The sequence below is a fragment of the Electrophorus electricus genome, chromosome 4 (genome assembly GCF_041902795.1).
Source record: "Electrophorus electricus isolate QZ-2024a chromosome 4, ASM4190279v1, whole genome shotgun sequence".
In the NCBI taxonomy this organism is placed as follows: domain Eukaryota; kingdom Metazoa; phylum Chordata; class Actinopteri; order Gymnotiformes; family Gymnotidae; genus Electrophorus; species Electrophorus electricus.
The window spans coordinates 4,845,001-4,872,080 of record NC_137500.1 but is presented as its reverse complement, the minus strand read 5'-3'; the positions used below and the strand labels follow the sequence as shown (position 1 = coordinate 4,872,080).

Here is a 27,080-nt window from a genome sequence, read left to right as displayed (position 1 = left end):
TACGTGTCAAAGGAAAATTGATCCACTTCCACAAAAACACTAACTGACTTAATGTGATCACTGCTTAAATTCACCATAAATTATCGTTATTTCGAAAAACATCCATTCACAATTTTTAAATTATTTTCCTCTCTTAAATATGGCCTCTTTCTTAAAGCATACACATGCAAAGTCAAACCGAATGCCATCCACAGTTATTTACAGGACCACTTCCATCTACACACACTCACACCACACATGCGCAATGCAAGAAAAGCATGGCAAAATCCCAGCAGCACCCTTTGTGGCTAGCCTGGAGCTAGCTGGCAGGGGCCCTGGATTGGGGTCCACTGCCTGCAGTGGCTCCTGTGAGAGCAGCCTTGGTAAGCCTTACTGAGCGAGACCACAGCAGACAGGATCGTCCTGCTGCATAGTGCTGCGTCAATTATGGAAGCATTCGTAATCTCCAAACACTCGCACGTGTGTTTACATATACAAATGATTGTTCACACACTTACATTTACAGCATTTGGCAGACACACTTGTCCAGAATGACTTAGAAAGTGACCTGTACTCTCATCCTATCCACAGTCTGCAGTTATTTATCTCCATCAATTACATATCCTTATGTGAGAATGGTATTAAGAATACTATCAGGCTAAAGCCCTGGCTAGAGTGGAAGAAGACAGTAAAATATTTTATTGCTTAGTGACTCAGGTAAGAGGTGAGGCTTCAGCTTAGCCAGGGGAAGTTCGTTCTACCACCTTGTGACAGAAAGACAAGAATTTTGAAGTATGTCTTCACACACACACACACACACACACACACACACACACACACGCACAAACACACATACATTCTCCCTCTCTCTCTCTCTCTCTCACACACACACACACACACACACACACACACACACACACACACACACACACACACACACACACACACACACACAATATCTGCAGTACATTTAAACCAGGAGGCATTAGTTTGACATGTAGATAGCATGGGGGTGCAAGAGGACTAAAATATATTTATGACATTACCACTGAGCAGTGAGCCCAGCTTTATCTGCACTCTGCTCCTCTCATACTCAGCCATCAGGTGCTGCAGATACTCTGCCTGGAGTAGAGAACACACACTTCCTAGCACAGAAGGTATTCAGTCTGCAGCAACAAAAATGGTCAATTAGAAAATCCACACAACCTCATCAAAAGCCTGCAGGTGGGCTGGCAGTCCATCAGAGTCTGAGGACTTCGATTAGCCCAAACACCAGTATGTGATTTCAAATGTGGCACACTGTCCACATATGTCCCTCCGCTTCAGCTCAGATATAATAAAGCTCAGTCTCACCTGCCTGCATCATGTGAGGTGTTCACCACATCTGCAGGTGCAGTGATAACTGCCTGTCCACCATCCTGCCTCAACATGTTTTGCATCTCACCTATGCAAATATTTTACTACACCAAAAATCAGATATAACGTCAGTGCAAACCACCCCCTTAAATAGCTACCTTGTACCTACACTCCCTGACCACTGTGTTATGCACATCGATCTTACAGGTGCATTTTATAGGTTTACAATTACAAACTGTGGACCCTAAATATCCAGAAACTGTGGTCACAAACTCACTAACACTGAAACGTTGGAAGGTGGCTAACACTAAGTGTCGATAGCAATAATTGGGCTGTAGCCTCTAATTGTACGCCTATAAAGTGTATCTACAAAGTAAATGCTTCTAGTAAAATACTTGATGAGTACATATTTTTTACAGAATGCAAATATTTTAGAAACACATCCTCAAATAAGGCAGAGTGCACACAAGTGCACCTTTGTCCTGTCTGGGTCACAGTAATCCAGAAGCGTGTCACAGAATTCGGCCCACAAAATTTCTTTGGTACTAAACTGAGTCCCCTTCCTTTGACCGGTATTCAATACATAGTGACTTGTGTAAAGGCTGAGAGATTTCTCATTTGTTTAAATCTGCTTAAAAGCCTTGCATATAAGGATTTTAAGCCAAAGTCAAGGCTTAAAAGCAAGAGAGGCAGCTTACCCATGGTGGAGCCACAGAGAGATGTCTCCAAAGTGAAGCTGTTGATGACCTCTAGTCTCCAGCGGGGCATCCTACTGGTTCCTTAAACTGAAGACACACTGCATTGGACTATTTAGTTCAGTGACTCCTTTAAGCTTGAAAACAACACAAACAAGCAATATAGAGACAAGTAGAGACACAGTCCCTAATCTGCAAGTTAAAAGTGACAGAAAAAATGGTACCATATCAGAGCAGTTCTTGTGGAGCATGAGTGGGAAGACTCCCGAGCAGAAACCTAAGTTCCTGCTGGGGACTCTCACAACCGTAGGTGAAGACGTCGTGACCATGGAGGCCACAGTACAGCAGCACTTTACGCTCCTCACACAGCCTGAGAAACACAGGACAACAGTAACTGTAACAGTCATTAAAAAGACAAAAACAATACAATACAAATACAAAAAAACAATACAAAAACAAGGTTACTGTTGGTACAGCACTGCATCTGCTACACCATACACAATAGCATATACTCTTCTGTGAATCATATAGCATTCATCACAATCACAAATATGAAGCCTTTTTTGGAAATATTCCAAAGAGTACAAAAAGCACAACCACTTTTGCTTCAGCGCAGTAAAGTTTGACCTCTGCACCAGCCTCCGTGTGGCCCACACTGAAGGGAAGGAGTCTTGGAGCTTGGACCTGTCAATTTGGTTCAGATCTCTTCCTGTCAGCAAGCAGCGGTGGTTCCCCACTCTTACCCCAACAGGGCTGACCATGGGCCGGAGCTTGAACACAAATGCGTCTCTAAGCCGTCTCTAATGCCCTTCATGGCCCAGGAGCTGTGTTAGGCTCCTGAGGGTGGACCCGTGCAGACAACACCACAGCTGGCTTCAGCGAAGACCCTCCGTCTCTGCTGGGGTTGGAGACAGTCACCACCGGGACCAGGTTCCCGGCCAGCGAGCGGCACAGTGTCCGCACCTCGCAGAAGTGCAAGCACCTCGGGTCTCGCTCCAGTTCTGCCAAGTGGCTCCAGAGTTTTGTGTAGGTGTACGGGTAGCAGTGAGCAAAGTAGCACACATCCTTGGTCAAAGGGAAAGAGTGACACGGGTGCCCCAGATCGACATGGTCATTGGAATAGTAGGCCCTTTTGCTCTGAGTAAAACAGCAAGGCTGACCCTTCCTGTACAGACTGCTGCCGTTCAGCAGGTGTGGTGATGATGAAGTGGTAGTGTGCACCCACTCGGATGTTCTTCACCTGGAAGTAGAACCACTACAATCAAATGTTTAGTGGTCATTAATTTGCCAGTATTGTGAACATCATGGATTTTAAACAGTCAGATGTTAAATGTGTTATGTATTGGTCAAAGGAGGCATATGTTTAAAAGCAAAGGTAGAGCTTGGTGTGTACACTCTGAGTGCCAGCAGCAGGTCGCCACTCTTGAATTGTCCCTCAAACAGCAGAGTGGCGTCATCAGGACCAGGGAGACACACTGTTGCCTGGCTCAGAGGGCATCGACTTCCCTGGAAACAAGTCCCTGAGAAATAACTCTCCTGACCTTTTTTTAAAAATTTTTTTTATATTAAATCTCAGCTGGGTGTGTTTCATCTTCAGGACTCTGTAGGCTGAGAGAAGCTCACCAACTGATGTTTGTTTTATTAACTGTAGGTCTGAACAGCAGAGTGGGAAGGTGTTTGTGTCGTGTTTGTTCCTATTCATCTCATTCTTCCAGTGATGTGCACTGGAGGATCTACTGGTGAAGCCCAAACTGTGGTAGCTTACATAATTGCAGACACATGAAAATGTAGCTGTAAACAAGAGAGTCCCATAATTTCGGGAAAACAGGTTTTTAAAAAGATTATATAAAACTACACAAAATGTACTTCTGTACAAAATGTATTTACATATTTACCATAGCACTCTTCACATAACGGAGGATTTCTGAGTAGGTCACTGCCAGGATGAAGAGTGTCAGGGATGCAAACACTCGTCATTATCTGGCTTTCCTTAGACATCTTCTGATGACATCTTGTTTTTTTGAATGGGTGGGAGAGCAGGTACAGTGATGTACTGGGCAGTTTTCACCACCCTCTGGAGAGCCTTGCATTCAACAGCAGGGTCACTGCCATACCACGCTGTGATGCAGCTGGTCAGGATACTCTCCAGAGTGGATCTGTGTTTGCACTGAGGAGCTGTCGCGGCAGGTCGACTATCCTCAGGCTTCACACGTAGTGCGACGCGTGAGGTGTTGAGTGACCATGTGAGATCTTCGGTGGACACCAAGGAGCCTGAAGCTGCTCACTGTATCCACCATTGCCCCCTCGAGCAGCATGGCCTCTGCTCCCCCTCGTGAAGTCAGAGAGGTTATTGGCAGAGCACTGCTGTGAGGAGTGTCCAGATGCAGCTTCAAAACACTCCAGTTGGTACAGTTGAAATAGCTGTAAAGTTCCTGCTTTTCTTGCAGGTCCATTTCTGCACTGCTTTACCACAGGCTTTGAATATTTTAGTATTTGTTTGTAGGCTGGAATAAGATGAAGCACGCAGTGATCAGGGCTGCTCAGGCGACAGAGCAACATGCATATTTTGTAGCAGGGTTGAGTGTCTTATCTCTGGCGGGACAATTAAAATGCTGTCTATATTGTGGTAGTTTATGGTTTAATTTTGCTCTGTTAAAGGCCCCAGGGATTATGAAAAGTAAGTAAATGCGTTTTTGTTCCAAAACGTTTATTTGGTCAGCCAGAGTTTGCAGTGCATTGTTCACGCTAGCAAGGGAGGGATGTAAACAGCTACGATAAAGATAGAAAACTCCTGTGGTGAAGGTCTGCAGTTAATGAACTTCTTAGTACTGAGAGTAGCTTTTGACACCTGTGCCTGTTGGGTTGAAACCCTGTCTTTCCAAGACAGAATACTCAACCTAACAATCCGACAATAAAGCTAACATCCACACATTGCATTCTTCAGTTGAGAATATAGAGAAGTCTGTATATAATTAAGACCCAATAAGGTCGCAACTACAAACTTGAAGGTTATCATTATAGGAAAATTAAGCCTATCGGAAAAAAATAGCCTTACAGTTAAAACTTGTTTCTAATATGAATTCATCCAAAAATATCTCCTCAGCTATCTGTATGGTTGAATCTTTAAATTACCTTACCACATAAAGCTACATCAACTTTGTCTATATACTTCATTACCAGTTATATACATGTATTGCTTTACAGAATTCTGGAAGAAACAGCACCAGGAAGAGAGGCTCAAATTGGCCATGGAACACACGCTTTCAAACAACAACAGAAGGGTTTGTTGTTAATATAAAATGTTTTATCATGTAAACATTCTAATTTGTAACTAGACTACCTACATATAATTTTGTTGCTCTGGGGATATTTTGAGCATTTGGTGGAAACTATATTTAATCTTCAATCATATGAATAAATGAGATATATACAAGCTACTTACTCTTCTAAATCAATGTTTAAATATGTAATTTCCGAATTTTAACGTTGTTGTCTAGACTGGCAGGAAACTACCAAAGAGCAGCAAGATTATCTCCATTTCTTTACTTGAGGTCCAATTAGTTTATTTAATAAATTAACAAAGCAGACTGTAGGGTATGGTTTTAATTACTTATATATTTGTGGGCTGTTGCCAGAAACCAAGACATAAGTTCATCTAATTAGTTTTAAGTAATAATTTCTTACAAATTTTATTCGTAATTCAAAACAAAAGACTACATTGTGCTTTATCCAGAGAAACGTGACTGAATTCAGCTCAACACACAGTTCAGTGTCAAACGTACAAGGTGCAGCAGCACCTACTCTTTTCCAAGTAAGGAAAGCGTTATTACCTGCAAGGCAACAAAGCATGACTGCATGTTCAAGGTTTTTATATTTTATATATATATATAAGATTTTAATGGCTTATTCCTGTAACCAGGAATTAAAAACAATCAAAATGTGTGCACCATGACTCCATTCATGCTCTGAATGAAATAAATCAAATGTGGCCACAACTGACAGCTGTAGAGGAAACAACTGTTCCACGCATTAAGCAAAGAAAACCAAACAAACAAAAACCTTTCTAAATACTTTTTTGCATGGCAATTTAATAGATTGACCTCAATTTTCCCAGAGCTAACATGTTATACACAAAGAAAAGTCCAACTTTTCAAAATTTTATGCTTGCTAATTTTGAGGGTACTTAAAGTAATAATATATGGGGAGTAAGAGCACAGGCCTGTCTGTCCTACATTTCAGATCCATTTAGCATCTAGAACACTTCCAATATGACCCCGCCAATTTTAATACAATATTGTCAGAATGCTCAAACTCAACAGGCACAAATGCCATGCATTTAGCCCCTTACCCAGCTTATTAAAACCCATCAACGTATTGGTGAACTATCAAGGTGGACGAGACTGTGCTCTAGTAATCGTCACCGCGGCTGACCACCTCCTTGCAGGTTGGTCTCAGTAGGATGGTGTGCTCAAACTGAGCAGTGTAGCAGCCTTTGGTGTCACACAAAGGTGGGTATGGGTCAATGATTCCCAGGTCACAGAGGTTTTTCAGCGCCATTAGGTACTTGGATTCACCCAGGCGATCGAGCCAACGGCGACAAAATGCCAGTGTGCCGAAATTCTCATTGACGACATTCAGCAAGTGCTTGGCCCGGGGGAGTCTGGAAGGATAAGGAAATCAAAACAGGTTCTCTGCTCATTATGCCACAGAACATAATCATACAACATCTGGAGGTTTCATTAATGATGGCCAAAGTATATAAACATTAAAAGGACTGACCTGATTGGCACATGTCCAACTTCAAAGTTTTTCATGTAATGAGAGCACTCCATATCATCATGCACCATGCCCTTCCCAGTGCTTCCAAAGGTTTCAATGGCATACACCTCTCCCTCCTGTAAAAGAGTGAACCAGTTGGACTCAGGAACACAACACACAAAACGCCTGGGCAGAACACATTTAGAAATGTTCAGTGAAAAATACAAATGAAAGTGTTTTACTGTACAATGTGCCGTTTCAATATCACAGGCTTGTGTCATTGCCTGTAAAGAGTTACAACCATAAAGAAATTGACACGATAAACTTGTGGCATGAAGGAAGGATCCAAGTGATGCTAAGTGATGACCATTCCTCTTCTGAGCAGCTGTAGGCAGCTGATAGTAAAGTGTCACAATAACGCTGTACTGGTAATCTCTTTAGGCACACCCATTCACAGGCCAAGAGCCCAGTGGAGCTTTAGCCATTTACAACCATCCTGGTACTTGTCAGCCTTCAGTTTATGACTAGGGTTTCTGGCCAACCTGCCAGTCCAGAGTCTCAGTTTAACAACTCTACAGAACAGAGACTCTGACACCATGCGCCAATTGTTTGGTGATAATTTTCACTGCATGCAGAGTCTGTATTATAGCACATGTATTCAGCAAATCACACTGCAATAACAACAATACATTAGTGCTTTACGGTGCTTTTCAATATCCCAAAGACTCACAATATGCTAGACAATCACGAAAAACACAGAGCAAGCAAAGGTGTGACACCAAGACTGGCAGACAGGCTTTAACAAGAGCTATGGAGATGGGATAAAGGGTGCAGGAAGTGGTAAAGTAGCAGTAATATCAGAAGTCTGAGAAGTCAAGAGTCAAATGTTAGAAGAGGAGTCGCAAACTGTTATTAAGAAAAATAAAAAACAAAAATAAAAAACTGAGGGGAAAGGAATGCAAGCTGACCAATAGGGAACGACAGATGTTAGAGATTTTGATTTCAAAGAAATAGTAGAAAAGAATCAGTTCTCAGAAGACAATAGCCACAATGCTCTCAGAGGACTTGATTTTGAGGCATGTACAGCATCTCCATAAGATAAATGTTTTTTATAAGCTGCAGCATGAACAACAAGGTTAATATTTCATACAGTCTTTTCAAATAATGACCATACATATGAGGTTCTGGAGTAAACCAAGGCGAGAGAGTGGCAAGAGTGTTTTAGTAAGTACAAGTATGTGTGCAGGAAGGATGATTAAGCGTACCCACCCTACTACTGCACATACATATTTAGCCAAACAGACAGTGCTTCTGGCTAAATGAAGCAGCTACACCTCACAGAACCTCAATTTGCATAAACTGCACAACTGTTTGCAACTCAGGTTCTGAGATTAAGCCCCACCCCCTGATCTTCCAAAACCTTTTTTAACTGAATAAGTCAAGTGAAACAAAAAGAAAGCCTATGAGCACAGAATAGTTGTTTAAGGCTAAAATAAACCAGAAACAAGCAGTTGAATAAAACAGCACAACACACAGAGCAGCTCTTTTACCCACCACATCTATTTTCACATATCCTGCCATGTATGTATTCATTTATATACAGGTATGGGTATATATTCAAGTCAAGCACAAAAGGAAAAAGAAATTAAAGAAAAATCAAAAGGCAAATTTTTCAAATATGATGAAGAAACTTCCCGTTGTAACTAACCTCCATTTTGGTTGCTTCCCCACCCTTCACAATGGGGACAGTCTTTCCTGCATGTATTCGATATTGTCCAATTGAGTGGCCATTGAGATTCCGGATTGGTTTCACTACAGGGAAATATTTTAATTGGTTAACCCATGTAGTTGGTTAATCTACGTTGTTTTGACATTCAGACATAGTGGAACACAGAAAATCAGAAATACCTTGATACGTTTTTCCATCTAATTCTACTTCATATGACTCCATGACTTCTTGAATGGATTCCCCAATGTCACACAGGCGGACATCTATTCCCGCACACTGAAACACACACACACACACACACACACACGTTTTAATAAACACGAATGAGAAAAGGCACTGAACTCTAGCTACCTTTTCTCTAAAGCCATATTGCTCAAAATCTGAAATGCTGATGAGTGAGCCACATACTGGCCCATTAAAACCACCACTATGATTTTAGATTCACAAAAGCCATACAGCAGAGATAAAATACAAGTCCTTGTAAACATCTACCTTAATTCCAGTATTTGTAGCATCTTTAACGGCTTCCAGCAGTTTATCATACTTTGGGTTGAAGGTGACAGTAAAGGCACAGTCAATGATTCTTCCTGCAAAACAAGAGTCAGACAACAAAATTAGTAAATGAAGAGGAAACTGCACGCGAGTTCACAAGACAGCTGGCCTTATTGTTAAGCCACGCACCATTAATGTGTGTGCCAAAGTCGATCTTGCAGACATCATCGTACTGGAGCACTGTGGGGTCCCCAGCATTGGGGGTGTAGTGTGCGGCACAGTGGTTGAGGGAGCAGCCAGTAGGGAACGCCAGGCCAGCATTCAGCCCATTCTCTTTAATTAACTTCCTAGAGCAGTCCTCCAGCTTCTCACTGGAGGGGTAAGTATCAAAGACTTATAAGGAATCAACTGAAATCACACAGACTTGAAGTGATTTTAAATGGCATTACACAATGGCAGGGTCTCAAACTGTACAGCTGTCAAGAGAGAAGACAATAATTAAGCAAGTACAGTGTAAACTTACCAGATCTCAATCATGGTCATGCCCGGTTTAATCCAGCTCATGACATAACTCCTGACCTGCCGATGAGCTTCTGCTGCCTGTCTGAAGTCGTTCCACATCTCCTCGCTGGCTTGGTCCAACACCCGCTTTTCCTCACTGCTTGTCCTCCATGCAGCAGTGCAGCTATGAGAGGTTCAACACAATAAGAACCTCTCAACAATGTTGCATATATTCCAATTACACTATTGGACAAAAATTTGAGTAGCTTTCAGTTCCCGTTTTTGCAATTGTCCTTAAGAAGTCTATTAAAACTAAGTACTGGATTAGGTTTGAATAGGATATCACAATGTGCATAAGCAATAGCGCATTTGTGTAGCTCTTCATCTAGAATGGGTGAAATAGTAGCATGGTCTGTACCCATCTTCTAAAGGTGGGTATTCACATTCCTGTCCCTTGGGGAAAATTCCATTTGGATAGAGTTCACAGATGGGAATCGATGGAGTATCTGTTTGCATTTTGGCTGGGGAAAAAAAAGAACAGAGAGGAACAACAAATGTAAAAGATCAACATTCAACAGACGCTCCAGTAGTTTAATCTGACAGCGCTGAAAGTTACTCACGCCCTTTGTTTCTTTTCTTCTTTTTCTTCTTCTTCTTTCCAACAGAATCCCCTTCTTCACCTTCTGCCACACAACCAGTCGATCGTTTAGTGTGGAAAAGCTCCATGAGGCGTGGAATACAGCGATGCATATTGTATAAATGTAAAACTATCATTTTAAAAAACCCATTTAAAAATATCTTAAAACAAAGAGTACAGTACAAGTACTACAGCAATAAGAATACCCATTTATTGGGTATGGCTGTGAAAAAAAACGTGAAAAAAAACATTAAAACACATACCATCCTCACCATCTTCCTCCTTTTCTTGATCATCCAAGGCCTGCTTCTCCAATTGTTTTGTCACTTTGTTGATGTCAGACTCTCCATCTCCATTACTTCCTGTTGACCAGGTAAAGGAAAATCTCAGATTATTCTTTTGTATTCTGACTGTAGTGCATTGCTTATGGACACAGAACCTCCACAAAGGGCACATTTTCCTCCAAAGAAATCAAAGAACATATTTTGTGTTGCACATTTCTTCATTGGCTTAGCTCAATTCTCCATGCATCTGACAGGGATCTTATAGTATTCAGACCACAAGACTATAAACCTCTGAAGAGTAGCCAAAGATTGTAAATGTTCCAATGAGACAACCCGTATGCTAAAATAAAATCAATTTCAAAGTCGTGATTACCGTTTGCTTCCAAGTGTCCACTGCAAAATATCACTGCCAGCCTTAATTGCGAATGACTTCATATAATGTAGCAAGGGTTTTTTTCAGAACAACTTTCAGTAACTATCACACCAATATCCCTTTACAGAAGTGTTTCTGGATTACAAATGATAGTATACCTGCATTTCTGAGCTCTGAAACTTTAAGGCATTTAAAGCATATATTTCAGGGCTTTGGCGTTTTCTCTAAATCCGTTCCAAAATTACTGCGCGATTCTAACTACCGAGAGTTGGTAACACCGCATAAATGTTGCTTTGGCTAAAAGTTCAAACACCCATAAACTCGGCAGTTGTAGCACTGTAGAAAAGGGGACTACACTCACAAAACACATGCATAGCATAGCAGAGCTAACCTGGCTACATTCGATAAATACAAGCCTCATTGAATTTGACCCAGCTAGGTTAGCTAACCAGCTCGTTTACAACACAGACACCATTCTGGAAATGTCGGGCTTACAGTGATTTATCGGGATTTTAACAGATTAGGTGTCGATCAGAAGAGTAGTCCTCGTGTAGGCTAAATAGCTAGGCTAGCTAACGCTAAGCAGGCCAGCCGACATCTCGACCAGTCTTAGCTCTGCGTTTCATTTACCTTCGACCAACGCTTTGCCTTTCCTCTTCTTCTTTCTCTTCTTCTTCGACGCATCGTCGACATGTTCTCCGTCTTCTTTCGGGCCGTGTGCGTCTCCGTTTTGAAGGGTCTCCACTTCAGGAGCTCGCTGCTCCGTCACCTCCTGGTCCGCCATGGTTGCTCAGGGGAGAGCCCGCAGCAGAGGCGTGTGGGAAAGCTCTGCTGAAGAGAGGAGAGCTCCTGTACCCTACACCACACGTATAATAATAATAATAATAATAATAATAATAATAATAATAATAATAACAATAATATAGAAGCTCCTGTACCCTACACCTCACGTATTATAATAATAATAATAATAATAATAACAATAATATAGAAGCTCCTGTACCCTACACCACACGTATAATAATAATAATAATAATAATAATAATAATAATAATAACAATAATATAGAAGCTCCTGTACCCTACACCTCACGTATATAATAATAATAATAATAATAATAATAATAATAATAATAATAATAATATAGAAGCTCCTGTACCCTACACCTCACGTATAATAATAATAATAATAATAATAATAATAATAATAATAATAATATAAAAGCTCCTGTACCCTACACCTCACGTATAATAATAATAATAATAACAATAATAATAATAATAATAATATAGAAGCTCCTGTACCCTACACCTCACGTATAATAATAATAATAATAATAATAATAATAATAATATAGAAGCTCCTGTACCCTACAACCTCATGTATAATAATAATAATAATAATAATAATAATAATAATAATATAGAAGCTCCTGTACCCTACACCACACACCACACTTTGGTTTTGATGATACCAAAAATCCTAACACGTATAATATGCTTAATATTATCAACGGTAAACACATTATCAACTGTAAACATATTTGAAACATATTTGTAGATGTTAATGTTAGTATTTTCCCTTTATTAGCCTGGGTTTGTAATTTCTTTCTTGGTAGTAATAAAAATGTTTTAATTTTACCTATCGTGCCTAAATCATCCATATAATAACCAGGGTTAAATCATTTATGTATTTATCTAATTGTAATTGTGTTGTGCATTTAATCAACTCATTTAAAAACAATATGAATGTATTATGATATCAACGCAAGCCTGGTTCCATTACATTTGCTTGAAAGTCAAAATCATATCCGTCGCTGCCCTGCAGATTAAAAAGAAGTGAATCTGAATACATCTGGAAATAATATTGGGATGCATTACGACTTTGAAAACATCGCTACCTGTGGAAAAAAAAATGGACAAAGTACGTACGTACTTATACATGTTTCTATAGAAACGCACGTAGTGTAAAGCAGGAAGGGGAAGTGTTAGCGAGCTTATAAAGTTTGCTGGCTATAAAGTATAACAAGTTTCAGCGTCGTTTACTGCTTGAAATTCTGCTGTCACCAGACAACAACATTCTTTTCGTTAAAACAAACATACGAAACAATACTATGGGTACGAAAGCCAGTAAGTTACCGAAGGATTTGCTGTCAGAGTATCAGGTAAAAACTAGCTGCCTCCTTGTTTAATATGAAGCTGGCTAGGTACGCTAGTTAGTTAGCTGGCTGGTTTTTTTTTAGCTGCTATTAGTCGTTGCAGCTGCCATCCTAGTATATTAACGTTAGCTAGAAAGTTTGTTCCCGTACATCACCGACTCTTTCATCTTAGAAATAGCTCGTTATTTGTCATATGAACAGTTAACATCACTTGAGAAATGTTACAAAAACGTACGTTTTTGTAAGCGTTTTATTATAGCTAGCTAACTAGGTTAGCTATTTCAGGTCGTGCAGAAGTGATACAGGTTATGTAATTCGGTAAATGTAACCGCCTTGTTATTTATCACAGGAGCTCACATTTCTCACCAAACAAGAAATTCTGCTGTAAGTAAAACGAATAGCCCCACTAAGTGAACTGCAGCTACCCAATCCAACAAAGTATTCGTATATCATTTACAACAAAGCGAATGATGACAGTGTATGTTTAATCAAATGCCATTACTCAAAACTGTTGTCTAGGGCACATAAGAGATATAATGAACTGCTGGCTGGCGAAGACAGGCATCTCCCCAGTCCCCGGGTACCCATGAGTAAGATTCTGACTTTGCCTGAGCTTAAGGTGAGTAAGTAAGTAAGTAAGTAAATAAATAAATAAATGCTAGCTGCATGTAAGATTTTATATTTGGAATATTAATCCATGGCCTACTGATTGATCAAAGCCTACACGTCACTCTCTTGATGACCCTAGAATATGTAAGAAAATATATATATTTTTTGGAATATGTAAATTTAGACCCCAAAATCTGATCTGATGGTTCTGTGCTCTCAATTATTTGCTTTCAATCCAGTCCAATCCCTTCCGAAAAAGAATATGCTATGTTTTCTCAACCTCTGAACTGAGAGATGGGAGCCTGACCTTTGAAGACTTCCTGGATCTCCTGAGTGCCTTTAGTGATTCAGCAACCCTTGAAATCAAATCTCACTATGCTTTTCGAATTTTTGGTAAGTCTTACTAACAATTATACATTTCTACTTGTATATTAGATGTATTTCAGTAAAATATAGTCAGATATAACCTTAAACAGGTTCTAAGTTTATCACCAAGGGTTAGAAGAATGACTGACGTATTTTACTCTTTTAAAGGGAACTATATAGATTTTGCTAAATTTCTTCACTTTTCAATGTTTTAGATGGAAACATAGTCATTAAGGGTGTTTTGGTGTAAAATGTACTTTTCTAGAAAAACAACAAATTGTTCACATCTGAACCATTGAATGATGAAGGGATTTTGCAAAATCATTGTAATTCTACTTTTAGGACCAGATATTAAAAACAAACAAAGAAAGATGATTATTTTGATTGTCACAGACTTTGATGACGATGGCACCCTTGATCCTGGAGACCTTGAAATGCTAGTGAACTGCCTGACCGGGGACACAGAGGACACACGACTCACGCCAGAGGAAATGAGACAACTCATAAACAATGTGAATATGCTGTCTGTCTAGGAAACATTCTGTCCTCCTTGAGATGTTTTACAGATGTAAAGACATACAAAAATGGTCTGTTCTTATACATCTATGCATTTTTTATTTTACAGATCCTTGAGGAATCCGACATTGATAAAGATGGAACAGTAAATCTCTCTGAGTTTCAGCATGTTATCTCCAGGTCACCGGATTTTGTCAGGTGAGAATCTTTATTTTGCTGTGTATAGTAACTTAACTCAGTATTCCTTAATGTCTAAGGGAACATTTGGTAAATAATATATATGGTATTTTACAGTTCATTCAAGATTGTGCTGTGAAGCTTACAGATTATTGAAGACTTTTGGATGTCAAGACAGTACTGATTTAATGAGTTAATGGCAGTTGTCTCTTAAAACAGTATTTCTGATGCTTTTAAAATTAAGAAAATTATTTAAACATACTCTAACATATATACTTTCTAATATGTATTTTGTGATATTTCTATATTTAATAAAAACATGTTCTTGTCCTAAATTATTTCCTGTGTTGGACTAGTGCTTTTTTTGAGATGAAGGGCTTTCAGCAGGAGACAGTAGTGCATGTACAGATTATGGAGAACACTTCCTTGGAACTGCACACACAAATGTGTTCCACAGCCCACAGACAACATCTTCCACAGTCATTCCTCCACTTGAGAAGTACTCCACAATTTTAGGCTCATCTGAGCTGCATTCTGAACCATGTCCCAATTGACCATACTGACCTATTAAAGAGAAAAAGGATAAGCTTCACAATGTATTATGACATTTTTCTCTGCCTGTGAGTCAGAATGTATTTATTAGTCCACAAATTCAGAAGTAAAATATTTTACCCCATCCCCAGGTGTAAAGATCTCCAGTGCCTACAAATAAATTACATAAAAATAGTTAATTACTTAATCTGATTCATTATCTTATGACTACATAAAAAGAACATGTCAAAGAAGCTTACTAGTGATGACAACTGTATGACGGGATCCACAGCTGACTTTGCTGATCTCAGACACTTCTGGAACATCCACCAGTGCAGGAAAAGCTTGAATTGAGATGAAGACATTACTGCTATCCCCATCTTCTTTTTTGCTTATTGTCAGCATGCCTCTCCCTACAGGGCAAAATATAATTCAAGAATGGAAGGAAACAAAAACAAAGTGCATGTATCAATGCTGAGACCAACTTACCAGGGCTTTCTACTTTCTGACTTTCCTCATTGACACCTTTTGATGGCAGCCCTATCTGTCCACTCTCATTCCAGCCCCACATATACAGGTCTCCGCCAGCTGTGTACATCAACGCATCTCATTAAAAACTCAGCCACTGCACAGTACTTTGTTAGCCCTTGGAAGCCTCGCATTAGTAAATGAGCAGTGTAGCAGGGAAAACCTGAGAGGTCTAAAGCATGATCATTAGGTCACATAACATTCATATCTGAGCTAAATTTGTGTCAAAGCATATAGTGGACTCATAAATTATTGGCAATCATAATAAAGAAGTGCAAAACAACTGAGCACTCATTAAGCTTAAAAGCATATATACACACTGATGTGCCAAAAGTTATGGGATAATATATAAATTGATTATGAAGTGGTGCTACCTCAGGTGACAGATTGGGAACAGCTACACCTGTACAAGTTATGAGGTGAGTGAGGCTGAACACCGGCCAGCCTGCTCATAACAAGGCGATATGAATTAACAGTTTGAACGAGGTATGGTAGTGGGTGCCAGATGGATGGGACATTCCATTTCTGAAGTTGTGCAGGCATTTAACATTCCTCGATCCACAGTGTTGTGTGTACAGGGAATGCATCATAGAAAGTATGCAAGTAGACAGCGCAGTGGTCGCCCACGGGTATGATTGGGACCGGTGGCGTCTGGCTTGAATTGTGCGTGCAAGCAAACAAGCCTCTCTGACAGAAATCAGATCCACAGTCAATACAGGAGACCCCACACACATATATAACGCAGGGCAGTGCTGCGTTCCATAGTTTCCATAGGATATGGGAGCAGAACACCCACCAGTGTGCCTCTGTTAACACCATGACCCTGGACACAGAACTTCACCTGGGCTCGTGAGGATGCTAAATAGACCCTAAAGGACTGGCAACATGTGGCATGTTCACATGAGTCACAGTACCTTTTGTTTCAGGCTGATGGTGGAGTTTGTGTGTGGTGCAGACTCCATGAAGCTATGGACCCCAGTTGTCAACAAGGCACTGTACAGGATGGTGGTGGACCCATACTGGTTTGGGATGTGTTCTCATGGCATGGGTTGGGTCCACCGATCCACCTAAACATGTCATTGACCGGTGCCTGCAATATTTCACTGCTTATTAACCATTTGCAGTCCTTCATGGACTTCAAGTACCTGCACAATGATAGGATATTCCAGCAGGACAATGTACCGTGCCATCAGGCCCAAGTTGTCCAGAATTGGTTCAAGGAGCATTCTTGGAAGTTCCAACGAATGGTGTGGCCTGCACATTCACCTGAGCCCAATCGAGCATTTATGGGATGTGGTGGAGAGGACTGTTTGCACCCAAGATCCTGCACCTACAAGTACCATGTTGCTGTGGGTGGGTATCCAGACTGCATGACTTAGCAGTCCTCCAGATGTCTTCTGTCCACTCGTGGAATCGACGCCACGTTGAGTTGCTGCGCTTTGCTGAGACAGAAGGGGGGGGGGGGGGGGTCCTACACAATACCAGTTCCCGTCCTGTGTCTTTTGGCATGTCAGTGTAATACATTCCCCTTTTCCAAAACGCTTCAAGTTAAAGGACAGAGATGGCCATGGCAAAACAGATTTCATAATTACAGTGATGTCAAATGATCTATGTTCAGATAAGGCTCAGGAATTATGAAAGCTCATTATGGCACTGAGCTTTTAAATTATTGACCATTTATATTGGTATTTTTGAAGCATTTTGTTCTTTATGAAATATATGTAAACATGTATATTAGGTCTCTAGAAGCCTGTAATTTTAGCAGCTACATTCACAGTTTACAACTTGTTCACAATAAAAATTAGAAAACAAAGGTTTATTTAAAAAAAGGCAAGTATTGTGAGGTATGCGTATTGAATAAGTGTAGGTGTGGCTCAGTCCTTCAGGCATTTTTAATTCCCATTTTTCAAAAGGTGCCAATAATGTATGGATTCACTGTACATTCTGAATAGAAGTAAGGGTTGGGAAGAACAAAGTGGCCTGTATTTCATTTTAAATGCTCAGGAAGGAGTTGTGTCCTCACCGCTGATGCATGCTGAGTGCCAGCCCCCTGCAGCTACATATTTCATGGGAACACCCCATAGGGCCTCTAAAGCTCGAGGCTCATCCTCTGATGTCAGACTGCCGTGACCCAGCTGACCATGGCTGCCAAATGAATACAGCAAAACATATGAGGTAAGGAGCACAGTGATCACCGGTACTGAGTCATCTTTAAAAAAAACAAAAACAAAACAAAACCTTGGGCTGCTGAAGATCACTGATTTTTAGATCTGTGCTTTTTACCTGCCTGATCCCCAGGTGTAGATGGTCCCAGAGGCTGTGAGAAGAACAGCGTGCTCTGTGCCCAGTATCAGGCTCACTGCATGTAGCCGGGGAGAGAGGGGCCGAAAAAACGGAATTTGGGTTGCTACATATCCGCCTGGCACCAGTGGAAATGTTACATCGGGGCCTTTTCCAAAATCATAAGCATCACAGTTAGTTATTGCTCTAAAAACTCCAAAAACATTCATACATACAATATATACATACATATAAGAACTATTTTAGTTATTAAAACAGTTGTCACTTAAGCGTAGGTGTTTTAATTTACTGGTATTAGTCGGGGTTGTGCGGTCTTGCACCCCACTCCAAGCTAATGCCTTTCCAGTTCGCTTCCAGCTCCAGCACTCTACTCTGTCAGGAAATCTGAGGATTAGGCATCTCTCACTGATGACAGCATCCTCACAGCCTTCACTTTCAGGAATGGGTCCGAAACATTCCTCTCCACTTGCTGAGTCCACACCTGACACGCAAACACATCGGTCTCCTGGAATAAAATACAAACAAATAAAAATCAACCAACATAAAAGGGAATCAAATCGAAAACCTTAGCTAGTTCATTATTAGACGGCTAATAAAACAATAGCAAGCATTTCACCGTTTATGTGGATGGATGCTCTTCGGCTCCAACTTGCCACGACTTTGATTTCTTGGCGTGTTTTTTCTGAATTATCTTTTGGGTTCAAAGTGGTTTTGTCCACATCGTCGTTCCCGCTGCTGTCACAACTGCACACATTTTGCAGCGGGACGGGCGTTAAGACTTTGGTGTTGCCCCTTTTATCGCACTCATCCTTTGGTTTGAGACATATTTGTCCAAAGCCATTGAAACCAAAACCAAACCAACTCATTGGCCACCACTCACACTCATCGATGAAAAATGGCGGAGAGGTTTCGCTTTTAAAAACAACAGTATGAAGACAGCAGCACTTGAACCTAAAAAAGAAAAGTCCACCGTGCAACGAATAACACTTATATTAACGCAACATTTACAAAGATAAAATCGCGACGTATGTACATTTTACTAAAATGTAATATTTTGTTTAACTAGCTATGTGATTTTTTTTTTTAATGTAAAAGGTTTGTAACTTGTTTCATTGCCAACTATTTATGTCTGCTTCACACTTCCGCTTCCACTTAGCAACAAGGAACGGGCAGCGAAAACGCGAGGAAGCTTCACGGAAATATGGTAAAGTGCTTTTTCTTCAAATTTATAATTAACTAGCAGAGACGATTTACTTTCTTTACATTCTTAACAGGGATTGCTGGCTTTTAAATGCGTTGTCATTGGTCTCCAAGATTGTAGCAGACCCAGCAGCTAACCAGCCAGCTAGCTATTTAGTTGGTTCCACATCTTCAACTGATTTCTCTAACTAGCTTAGTAGTTTCTCACATTTCTTTGCCATCTTTTCATCTTTGCTTTCCCTCACTTCGTGTTCCAGGCTGAAGTCGAAGAGACGCTGAAAAGGATTCAGGCACACAAAGGTGTTATTGGGACAATAGTTGTAAATGCCGAAGGTAGAAACTTGGCCGACGTTGGCTACGTTAAATATTTTTCATGGTGTTGAATCTTAGTTTACTGAAAGCAGATGTACTATTTGTCATGAATACAGTAAAAATAAAATTCATATTATTGACTGGTTAGCAAAGTCTAACAAGGTTCTTCTGAGCTTTTGTCATCAGGAATCAACTGGAATGCAGCATTGATTTTGAGATTTAATCATGTTACATTGCTGTGATAAACTAACTCCTTTGGTATCATTATCATTACAAAAGACAGTATGGAGCTTTACATCTGGCCTTTGGCTATCACCCTTCAGGAATTCCCATTAGGACGACCCTGGACAGTTCCACCACGGTGCAATATGCAGGACTACTTCATCAACTCACCATGAAAGCCAGGAGCACGGTCAGGGACATAGATCCTCAAAATGATCTGACCTTCCTACGCATCAGGTCCAAGAAGCATGAGATCATGGTTGCACCAGGCAAGTCACTGTACTTATAAGATGTAGTAAGTCTTGTTTTGGTTATGCTTTTGACTCTTGGAGAGAGAAAAATAAATCCAACCTAATAACCAACCTTTTTCTTCTTTTTTTTTTATTCCTAGACAAAGAATATCTACTGATTGTCATTCAGAACCCAAGTGAATAGTATTCCAGGAAAGTACTGTCTGTGCACATTTCATATATATCATAAATGTCATCTTCTTTTTTATACATTTCCTGAAACATATATGCTGAGTTCCTTTTAAATCCATTGCCTTTCTTGTTTCTTAACATGCACAGTGTTGAATTTAATTTTACCTGTTAAATTCTTATTAAACATACCTATGTAATTGCTTCCTTTTTGTGCTTAAAATAAAATAATATCTGGAAACACAAAATGACTTTACATTTTTAAGCCAAGGGAGGTAACAGCTAGCTTACTACCCCAATAGAGTTTAGCTTAATCAGTTGCTGCGTTTTGGCCTGTGTGCCGCTAACCTTTCCACTAGATGGTGCTATTGTTCCTTGCATATTTTTTGAGAACACAGACTTTAACAATGGTCGTTTTATTGGGAATTTTACTTGTCCATTTGTTTGTTTATGCACGATGGAGCTTAGTAAAAATGTAAATCTAGAGAGAATTTAATTTTAATTTTAGGATTCCTCTCCTTATCTTGCAGATTTTGATTCTATTTGCGTCTATGGTCTCCTGCAAAACCACACTCCAGTTTAGCCACTGTGCTGCACCTCTGTTGTCCCCCGTACCACTCCTAGAGCCTGCCTCTGGACTGCATAACCTATATTACACATTATATTAAATATTAGCCATGGGCCTCGCTTCCGCAGATGTATATTCTATTATGTGATATTCATAGAAATAATTTATAATTATTGTGTAGCTCTCAAGTCTTGTGTTCTGTATTATGTCATTGTACCTCACGCAGTGATGGATGCTGTCCTGCTAAAAGGGTTTAATGCACACCTGAAGTATATGTATGATTTCTCCTTTATTAATGAGGTGGTCTATAGTAGAGATCCAACTCTTGTATTTACTCTGACAGACCTCTGCACAGGCCAATTCATGGACCGATGGCAGATTAATAAATTAAATGGCTGCTATAATTTGATCGGTGTTGTGTACACTCAATATCAGAGTTCATATGCAGCAGCTGTGCTGTGTGGCGTTGGAGAGCACTCTGGTGACATGAGCTTGGCCAGGGCAAACGTCACCTGAAACCTGGCCTTGCTCAACCTCCTGCACCCGTATGAGGCACTTGGTATAGCTTGGCGTCCCATCAGCCAGTGCTCTGCTTCGGTGCTTCAGCAGTTCCCAAAGTAGCCTGTTTTGTGCTGAGTGTATCATCTAAGCCTATTACACTGCCAGAGCTGAATAAAGGGCAAGGCTGCTTCAAGCACATGTCTGTCATGTCACTCGGGAGAAAGCTGGGTAGGTACTATAGGTGAAGATTATTTTGTCAGTCATCCCACAGACTATTTGCAAATCATCCAAAGATCATTTGCACTTCACAGATTTAGCATATTTTTATTGCTGTTTAAAACTGAAAAAATGTAATTTCCATCACTGAGCAATTGGTCTATCTAGTTCAGAGTAAAAAAATGGATAGATGTGTGTGAGTGGGTATGTGTGTGTAGAGGGTCTTTGATATCAGTTACAGCCATCAGTTTTGCAGATGCAGGGTTATTGTATGTCCTTGAGGCTGGAGACCTCGAGGGCTTGTGGCACCCACAGCACAGTAAGGGCTCTGCAGACCGTAACCAGGTCAAGGGGAGGACAACTTGTAAATCTGTTGTGTGATATGTTCTGCTCTAGATAGTTCAAGCTCATCTTTGTGAAATAATCATTACCTCTAGTCTCTCCTCTAGTCTCTCCCTCTGGTCTCTCCCTCTGGTTGCATCACAGTGTGGAATACATTGGTTTAAGCGAATGCAGTGAGTGAAACTGGAACACACACACACATATGCACACACTGTTCCGTGAAATGATTGTTTGCCTAAGGGAGATGTGTTGTCTCCTAAATGAGCAGGAGGGTGTAGTCCTTCCTCTTCTACCCGAGGCATCTGTCATCCTTTTATCTATTTTTTTTCCTCATGTTTGACAACTTTCATCGTAGTTCCCAGCCAGATCGTGTAGTCTGGCCTCTGCTGCCTGTGCTGCGCTCTCTCTCTCTCGTGTGAGAGGAAATCCCTGATGTGTAATTGCTATAATAATGGAAGAACTCCTCCACAGTCTCCAGCGGCAGGGCGAGGGCTTTTGCTGCCCCAACCTCCGCCTCCTCGGTACCCTTCAGCTAGGCTGTTCCTCTGGGCTAATCCCTCTACAGATGCCATCTGCTCCCTGCTGCATCTTCTGCCTCCCTCTCTGCCAACTGGCCCTGGCGGCAGGTGGCGGGGAGTGGGCGGCTGGGCAGCTCAGGTTTGATGGCCTACTGCTCTGGTGCCAGGCCCTCGGAAAGGGGCTGTCAATACATGGCAATTAAGCAAAGAATTAATGACCAGGTCAATTAACACGATTAAGGGAAAAGACGTTCTGGTAAAGACCCCTGTGAGTGAGGAGACAGCATGTGCGTGGGATCATCTAAAGGAATGTGTTTTGCAAAGTTTTGTTTGTTACTGTGGGGTTTACGTCTTTTCTAGGAACACTGAAAGATTATTCCAAGCAAGTCATCTGCAGTTTACAGTGTAACTGGCTGAATGATCATTTACAGTCTCTGTTTTTCTCACTTCTTCTCTCCCTTGCACTCTCTCAAATTTATATCTTAAGGTGTGATATGAAGAATTGTACTGAGACAGCTGTGACACTGAGCCATCTGCCAAGAACCTTCCAGATAAGACTGCTACACTTCAGTCTTCACTCGGCTGTTGATTCTCTCTCTCTCTCTCTCTCTCTCTCTCTCTCTCTCTCTCTCAGCATTTCAGTTCAGTTCAAGAAGTGCTTCATTTGCATTGCTGTTTTAGTAACAATGTTGTCAAAGAAAAGAAAGATACTACTCTTAATAATAATAATAATAATAATAATAATAATACCAACAACAACAATAATAATTCATTAATTATTTTTAAAATATTTATGAAGAACTTGAGTGAATAATAATGAAAACTAAATAAATGAGTTACAATACTGCAACATTAATGCATACATTTGTTTAGTACTATTTACAGCATGTATACATAAATGATCATGTTGTGGTTTTAGCTTTAGCATGCTGTGAGATTGCATGACATTGTCTTACAGGACAAACTGGACTGTTTGTTGTTTCTTAGATTGTGAAGATTGTAAAGCTTCAGCCATGTCCTACAGATGTGTTCTTCTGTTACATTCTGTCAGTAGCACAGTGACTGCGTATGAAGATCGTGTCATATGTTCAAAAATATTTCTCTTACATATATTACTTCTTTTTTTTTTGGTCACTTTTTTTTGTCAGAGGAAGTGCATCTTTCTTTTGCTTTTTTTGCAAATCATATTTTCTTTCTCTTCCTTGTTCTGAATTCATGTTCATGCGTATGTATCTGTAATGAAGCCCAGTTACTGGTTTGTTGCTGTGGAAAGCTGTCTCTGACACAACATGCACTGCTACACCCCATTCTAGGTTCTTCTGGTGCTCTTGCTAGATATATTTTTGTTTCTGAAACACCAGAGTGTCCGATACATTTCGATACCTGTTTGTTAGCAGCCAGAGATGAACTTTTATGGTGCACTTGGAGCATTGGCAGATCATTGCTCTGTGTTGGGAAGGTCCCTGCTCTAATAAAGAATGGGGCTGCTAGTCACATGACCAGCCTAGCACTTTTGGAGAGATTTGCTATTTTCCTCCAATGGCCTGAAGTCAATCCATGCATGAAGGGTTTCTCTAGCAGCTGGCATGAGCTGCATGGCGCACGCCACTGCCCCAGACCGAGGACAGGACTAACAGAGGTGACAAGGGAACAACATCTTCAGAGTGTTGGGAAGCTGAACACAGCAACACCCTTTTCTTCACTCTGCTCTGTGTGTCTGCCGCTCTGACTCATGGGAATCTATGAACTATTATCACATTTGTGTGTTTGTGTGTGTTTGGGGGTGGGGTGGGGTGGGGTGGGGGGGGGCGGTTGGGAGGAGGAGTGATTCTGTAAATTATAAATAAGTGAGTATGCCTCAGGTATTTTTCCTGCATCACATTACTGCAACACAGATGGTGTTTGTGCATGCATTTGTGCGTGTGTGTGCGCGTGTGTCTGTGTGTGTGTGGAGGGGATTGTTTAAGTGTGTCCCGAGAATGCTTCAATGAACACATCAGTGTAATGGCATGGGCTGTGTCTATACATTGTGAGAAGAGGTAGTTTCTAAATATTTAATCTGTGTGTAGAGCTTGCTTAGTAAAGATCACCTCAAGGAACCTGCTCTAGCCCTTCAGGCAGTGTGTGTGTGTGTGTGTGTGAGTGTGTGTGTGTGTGTGTGCTTTGCTCATGTTTATCTTGAATGAATAATGGTATGTGGTCAGAACATGCTTGCTGTCTGTTTTCTATCTGGGGACATGGTAGCAAGAGAGACAACATTTGGTAAAAATACAAACACAAAACTGTGAGCAAGTCTGTGTGTGTATCTGAGTGTATGAGCAGTTGGATGTTACTACCTCTTGACAGAACCCCACAACAGTCTTTGTAGGGGAAGTTTAAGATTTGGTCCTCTCACCATGGCATCTTCCCTTAGTGTCATGTGTGCGTGTGGTGTCGCTGGTGGACTGACCCTATTTTCCACTTCTGCCTTTCAGCAGCTCGGCCATGATTAGGCGGCTGAACTGTGTTTTGGTTTGAATAATCCCAGCTCATTCTCCTCGCAGTCTCTGCTCTTTGTTTTAAGATGATCCCCAAAGCTCCTTTGGTTTGGAGCGTGTCTTGCTTTCAGCTCTCAGTTTGCTCCCAGCTGCCGCAATGCTCTAAGCACCTCTTCTGCTCGGCAGTCAAAGGCCTGCTCCGGATTTAGCCCTTGTGCCAACCTCAAATAGAAATGTTGCGCCCGAAGTTCAGGAGCAAATTCACGTCGGACGTGCCGGTTGCACGCGGGGCCTGGTTTAACACGTCTTTAAGAGCTGTTAAAAATATTCTAAGCGGTTTCAGTGCAGTCAGGGACTGGACGATGCCCTGCTCGTGCAAAAAATAATGTTCGTGTTCTTCCAGCCCTGGTGGAAGCTTTGTGTGAAGCCCTCCTGTGTGGTATGCACTGAAAGCTCTCAGCACAGATGGTTTCTTCCCATCGTTACGTATGAATGGTTTCATGCTACTGCCACAAGGCCAGTTCTGGTAAAACCGATCAATCTTCCCATGCACTCGCCTGTCTGTGCACTACTGAAAAAGTGTCTTGGCAGAAGCGGAAGAGCCGCACGCTTTTACCGTGCCGAGCCAAACCCGCTGCACACTCCCCAGTGGTCCTGGGAGAAGCTCCGTCTCCACTGGTTTATCTCGGAGGACTCTCTGTGGATTAAATACACTAGCAAATAAGCACAGGGCATTGTGAGTGTGATTGGCGAGTGGATCTCTTACCCCACCCTCACACACATCACACAGCAACACATCACATATTCACACTCACACACACACACACACACACACACACACACACCCCAGGGCTCCTGTGATGAGACTGCTGTGGTATTCTGACGTGCGTGTTCGCATGTCTGGGTTTAAATTCAGCAGCGGAGCTAAAGATCACAAAGGGCTGTATGTTTGTCCAACGCAAGCACATACACACGCGCATGCAGACACATGCAGCTGCTGCAGGGTCAGAAAGGTCATGGAGGTCAAAGAGGTCATGTGAGATGATCTATCCTCAGGTGACTAATGATGTCATCAGTGTTGGTAATTTTCAGTTCAGCGCCGGCAACCCCTTGTTCTCTACCAGCTGATCGTTAATAGACAAGCACAGGGATGGTTACTGAGGCGCATTTGACTATGTGTATGTCTGAGAGACAATGTGCTCCGATCTTTGCTTTGAGAGCCGGGATGTCTCTCTTTTTGATTGGCTGGTTGGCCACTATGTGTGATGTGTGTTTTACACAGTGTGTGTTTTGGCTCTCCTCCACTATGTGCCAGTGCGGTAGCTTGGAGCAGCTTTGTGTCTGCTGGTCGCTCTCTGCCCTGCCCTGCCGGAGAGGGTCTTGTGAGCCTGAGCTCAAGGGTGTGTGTGTGTGTGTGTGAGCCTGAGTGTGAGTGTGTGTGTGGCCCTTCTCTGGCCTGCCCTGCAGGAGAGGCTCCTGACCCCTCTGTGCCCTGCCCTGTTCTGCTGCCCGTGCTGGAGAAGCTCTGTGGGGTGATGGAGAGAGAATAACCGAGGTCGACCTGGAGCTGTTCCACATGAGCAGGCATGCTGAGCCCATGTCTCTGTTAATGTGGCCTGCTGTCAGCCTACACACACACTCACTCACTCACTCACTCACGCTATCTCTCTCTCTCTCTCTCTCTCTCTCTCTCTCACACACACACACACACACACTCACTCACTCACACTCTCTCTCTCTCTCTCTCTCTCTCTCTCTCTCTCTCTCTCTCTCTCACACACACACACAAACACACACGTATATGTATACACAGGTTTTGCAGATGCAGGAATCTCTTTTCAGAGATCCTCACTCATCCTGTATGGCTAGAGTCAGGTGTTGCTGACACACATGCAGTGCACACACGCACACACTCGGCATTGCCATTTACCAAGCAGACATGCTTCCCCTATAACTCCTCCCCTCCTCTATTCTAAATGCATTTAGACAATACTCAGACTTGGCACTCAGAGGCTCACTCTCTAGCAGGTACAGAAAGTGTGTGTGTGTGTGTGTGTGTGTGTGTGAATGGGTTTCCAGATAGGGAGTGCTCATATTGATCTGACTTTGTGTGTGGTTTCCTCTTTGTCTTTTTGTGCTAATGAGGTTCAGTGCTACAGAGGTTGCTGTAGACAGCAAACAGGGCAGAGTGTGCAGGGACCTGGTCTTCATCTGCATGGCATGTACAGCTGTCCTAGTGAAACTCGAGTCTCCCTTAACAAACACTGCTGTATGTCCTCATACTGCTTCCAAATTCTACCTATACATCTGCTTTT

At 41.5% G+C, this 27,080-nt stretch overlaps 4 protein-coding genes across 9 annotated transcripts; 2 read left to right on the top strand and 2 right to left on the bottom strand.

Moving 5' to 3' along the window:
* Positions 1 to 5,618: 5,618 nt before the first annotated feature.
* Positions 5,619 to 11,620, bottom strand: metap2b (methionyl aminopeptidase 2b). 4 transcript variants are annotated; one of them, XM_035523596.2, is made up of 11 exons: positions 11,435 to 11,620; positions 10,411 to 10,509; positions 10,131 to 10,193; positions 9,929 to 10,031; positions 9,533 to 9,694; positions 9,199 to 9,380; positions 9,010 to 9,104; positions 8,697 to 8,793; positions 8,497 to 8,600; positions 6,810 to 6,925; positions 5,619 to 6,690 (listed from the first exon to the last, which is right to left on the bottom strand). In XM_035523596.2, exons 1-11 carry the CDS (start codon positions 11,586 to 11,588, stop codon positions 6,438 to 6,440), a joined length of 1,428 nt encoding a protein of 475 aa, XP_035379489.1. In that variant the 5' UTR covers positions 11,589 to 11,620; the 3' UTR covers positions 5,619 to 6,437. The 4 variants fall into 4 exon arrangements, with proteins under 4 accessions (XP_035379489.1, XP_035379490.1, XP_035379491.1 ...); XM_035523597.2 differs by having other exon boundaries at positions 10,131 to 10,190; XM_035523598.2 differs by having other exon boundaries at positions 10,420 to 10,509.
* A 1,019-nt stretch (positions 11,621 to 12,639) lies between these two features.
* Positions 12,640 to 14,968, top strand: cib1 (calcium and integrin binding 1 (calmyrin)). 2 transcript variants are annotated; one of them, XM_035523043.2, is made up of 7 exons: positions 12,640 to 12,727; positions 13,312 to 13,346; positions 13,482 to 13,581; positions 13,811 to 13,964; positions 14,331 to 14,449; positions 14,563 to 14,651; positions 14,748 to 14,968. In XM_035523043.2, the coding sequence occupies exons 1-7, from the start codon at positions 12,719 to 12,721 to the stop codon at positions 14,767 to 14,769; spliced, it is 528 nt and encodes a 175-aa protein (XP_035378936.1). In that variant the 5' UTR covers positions 12,640 to 12,718; the 3' UTR covers positions 14,770 to 14,968. The 2 variants fall into 2 exon arrangements, with proteins under 2 accessions (XP_035378936.1, XP_026859047.1); XM_027003246.3 differs by lacking the exon at positions 12,640 to 12,727 and adding an exon at positions 12,762 to 12,968.
* rccd1 (RCC1 domain containing 1) lies at positions 14,525 to 18,919 on the bottom strand. Of its 2 annotated transcripts, XM_027003244.3 has the most exons (8): positions 18,607 to 18,856; positions 18,280 to 18,495; positions 17,973 to 18,138; positions 17,713 to 17,834; positions 15,651 to 15,749; positions 15,422 to 15,574; positions 15,303 to 15,332; positions 14,525 to 15,194 (listed from the first exon to the last, which is right to left on the bottom strand). In XM_027003244.3, the coding sequence occupies exons 1-8, from the start codon at positions 18,854 to 18,856 to the stop codon at positions 15,040 to 15,042; spliced, it is 1,191 nt and encodes a 396-aa protein (XP_026859045.2). In that variant the 3' UTR covers positions 14,525 to 15,039. The 2 variants fall into 2 exon arrangements, with proteins under 2 accessions (XP_026859045.2, XP_026859046.2); XM_027003245.3 differs by lacking the exon at positions 15,651 to 15,749 and having other exon boundaries at positions 18,607 to 18,919.
* Positions 18,920 to 18,937: 18 nt separating this feature from the next.
* dynlrb2 (dynein light chain roadblock-type 2) lies at positions 18,938 to 21,120 on the top strand. Its single transcript, XM_027003247.3, has 6 exons — positions 18,938 to 19,015; positions 19,147 to 19,194; positions 19,448 to 19,523; positions 19,826 to 19,993; positions 20,116 to 20,167; positions 20,674 to 21,120. Exons 2-5 carry the CDS (start codon positions 19,192 to 19,194, stop codon positions 20,157 to 20,159), a joined length of 291 nt encoding a protein of 96 aa, XP_026859048.1. The 5' UTR covers positions 18,938 to 19,015; positions 19,147 to 19,191; the 3' UTR covers positions 20,160 to 20,167; positions 20,674 to 21,120.
* The last annotated feature ends 5,960 nt before the right edge of the window (positions 21,121 to 27,080 follow it).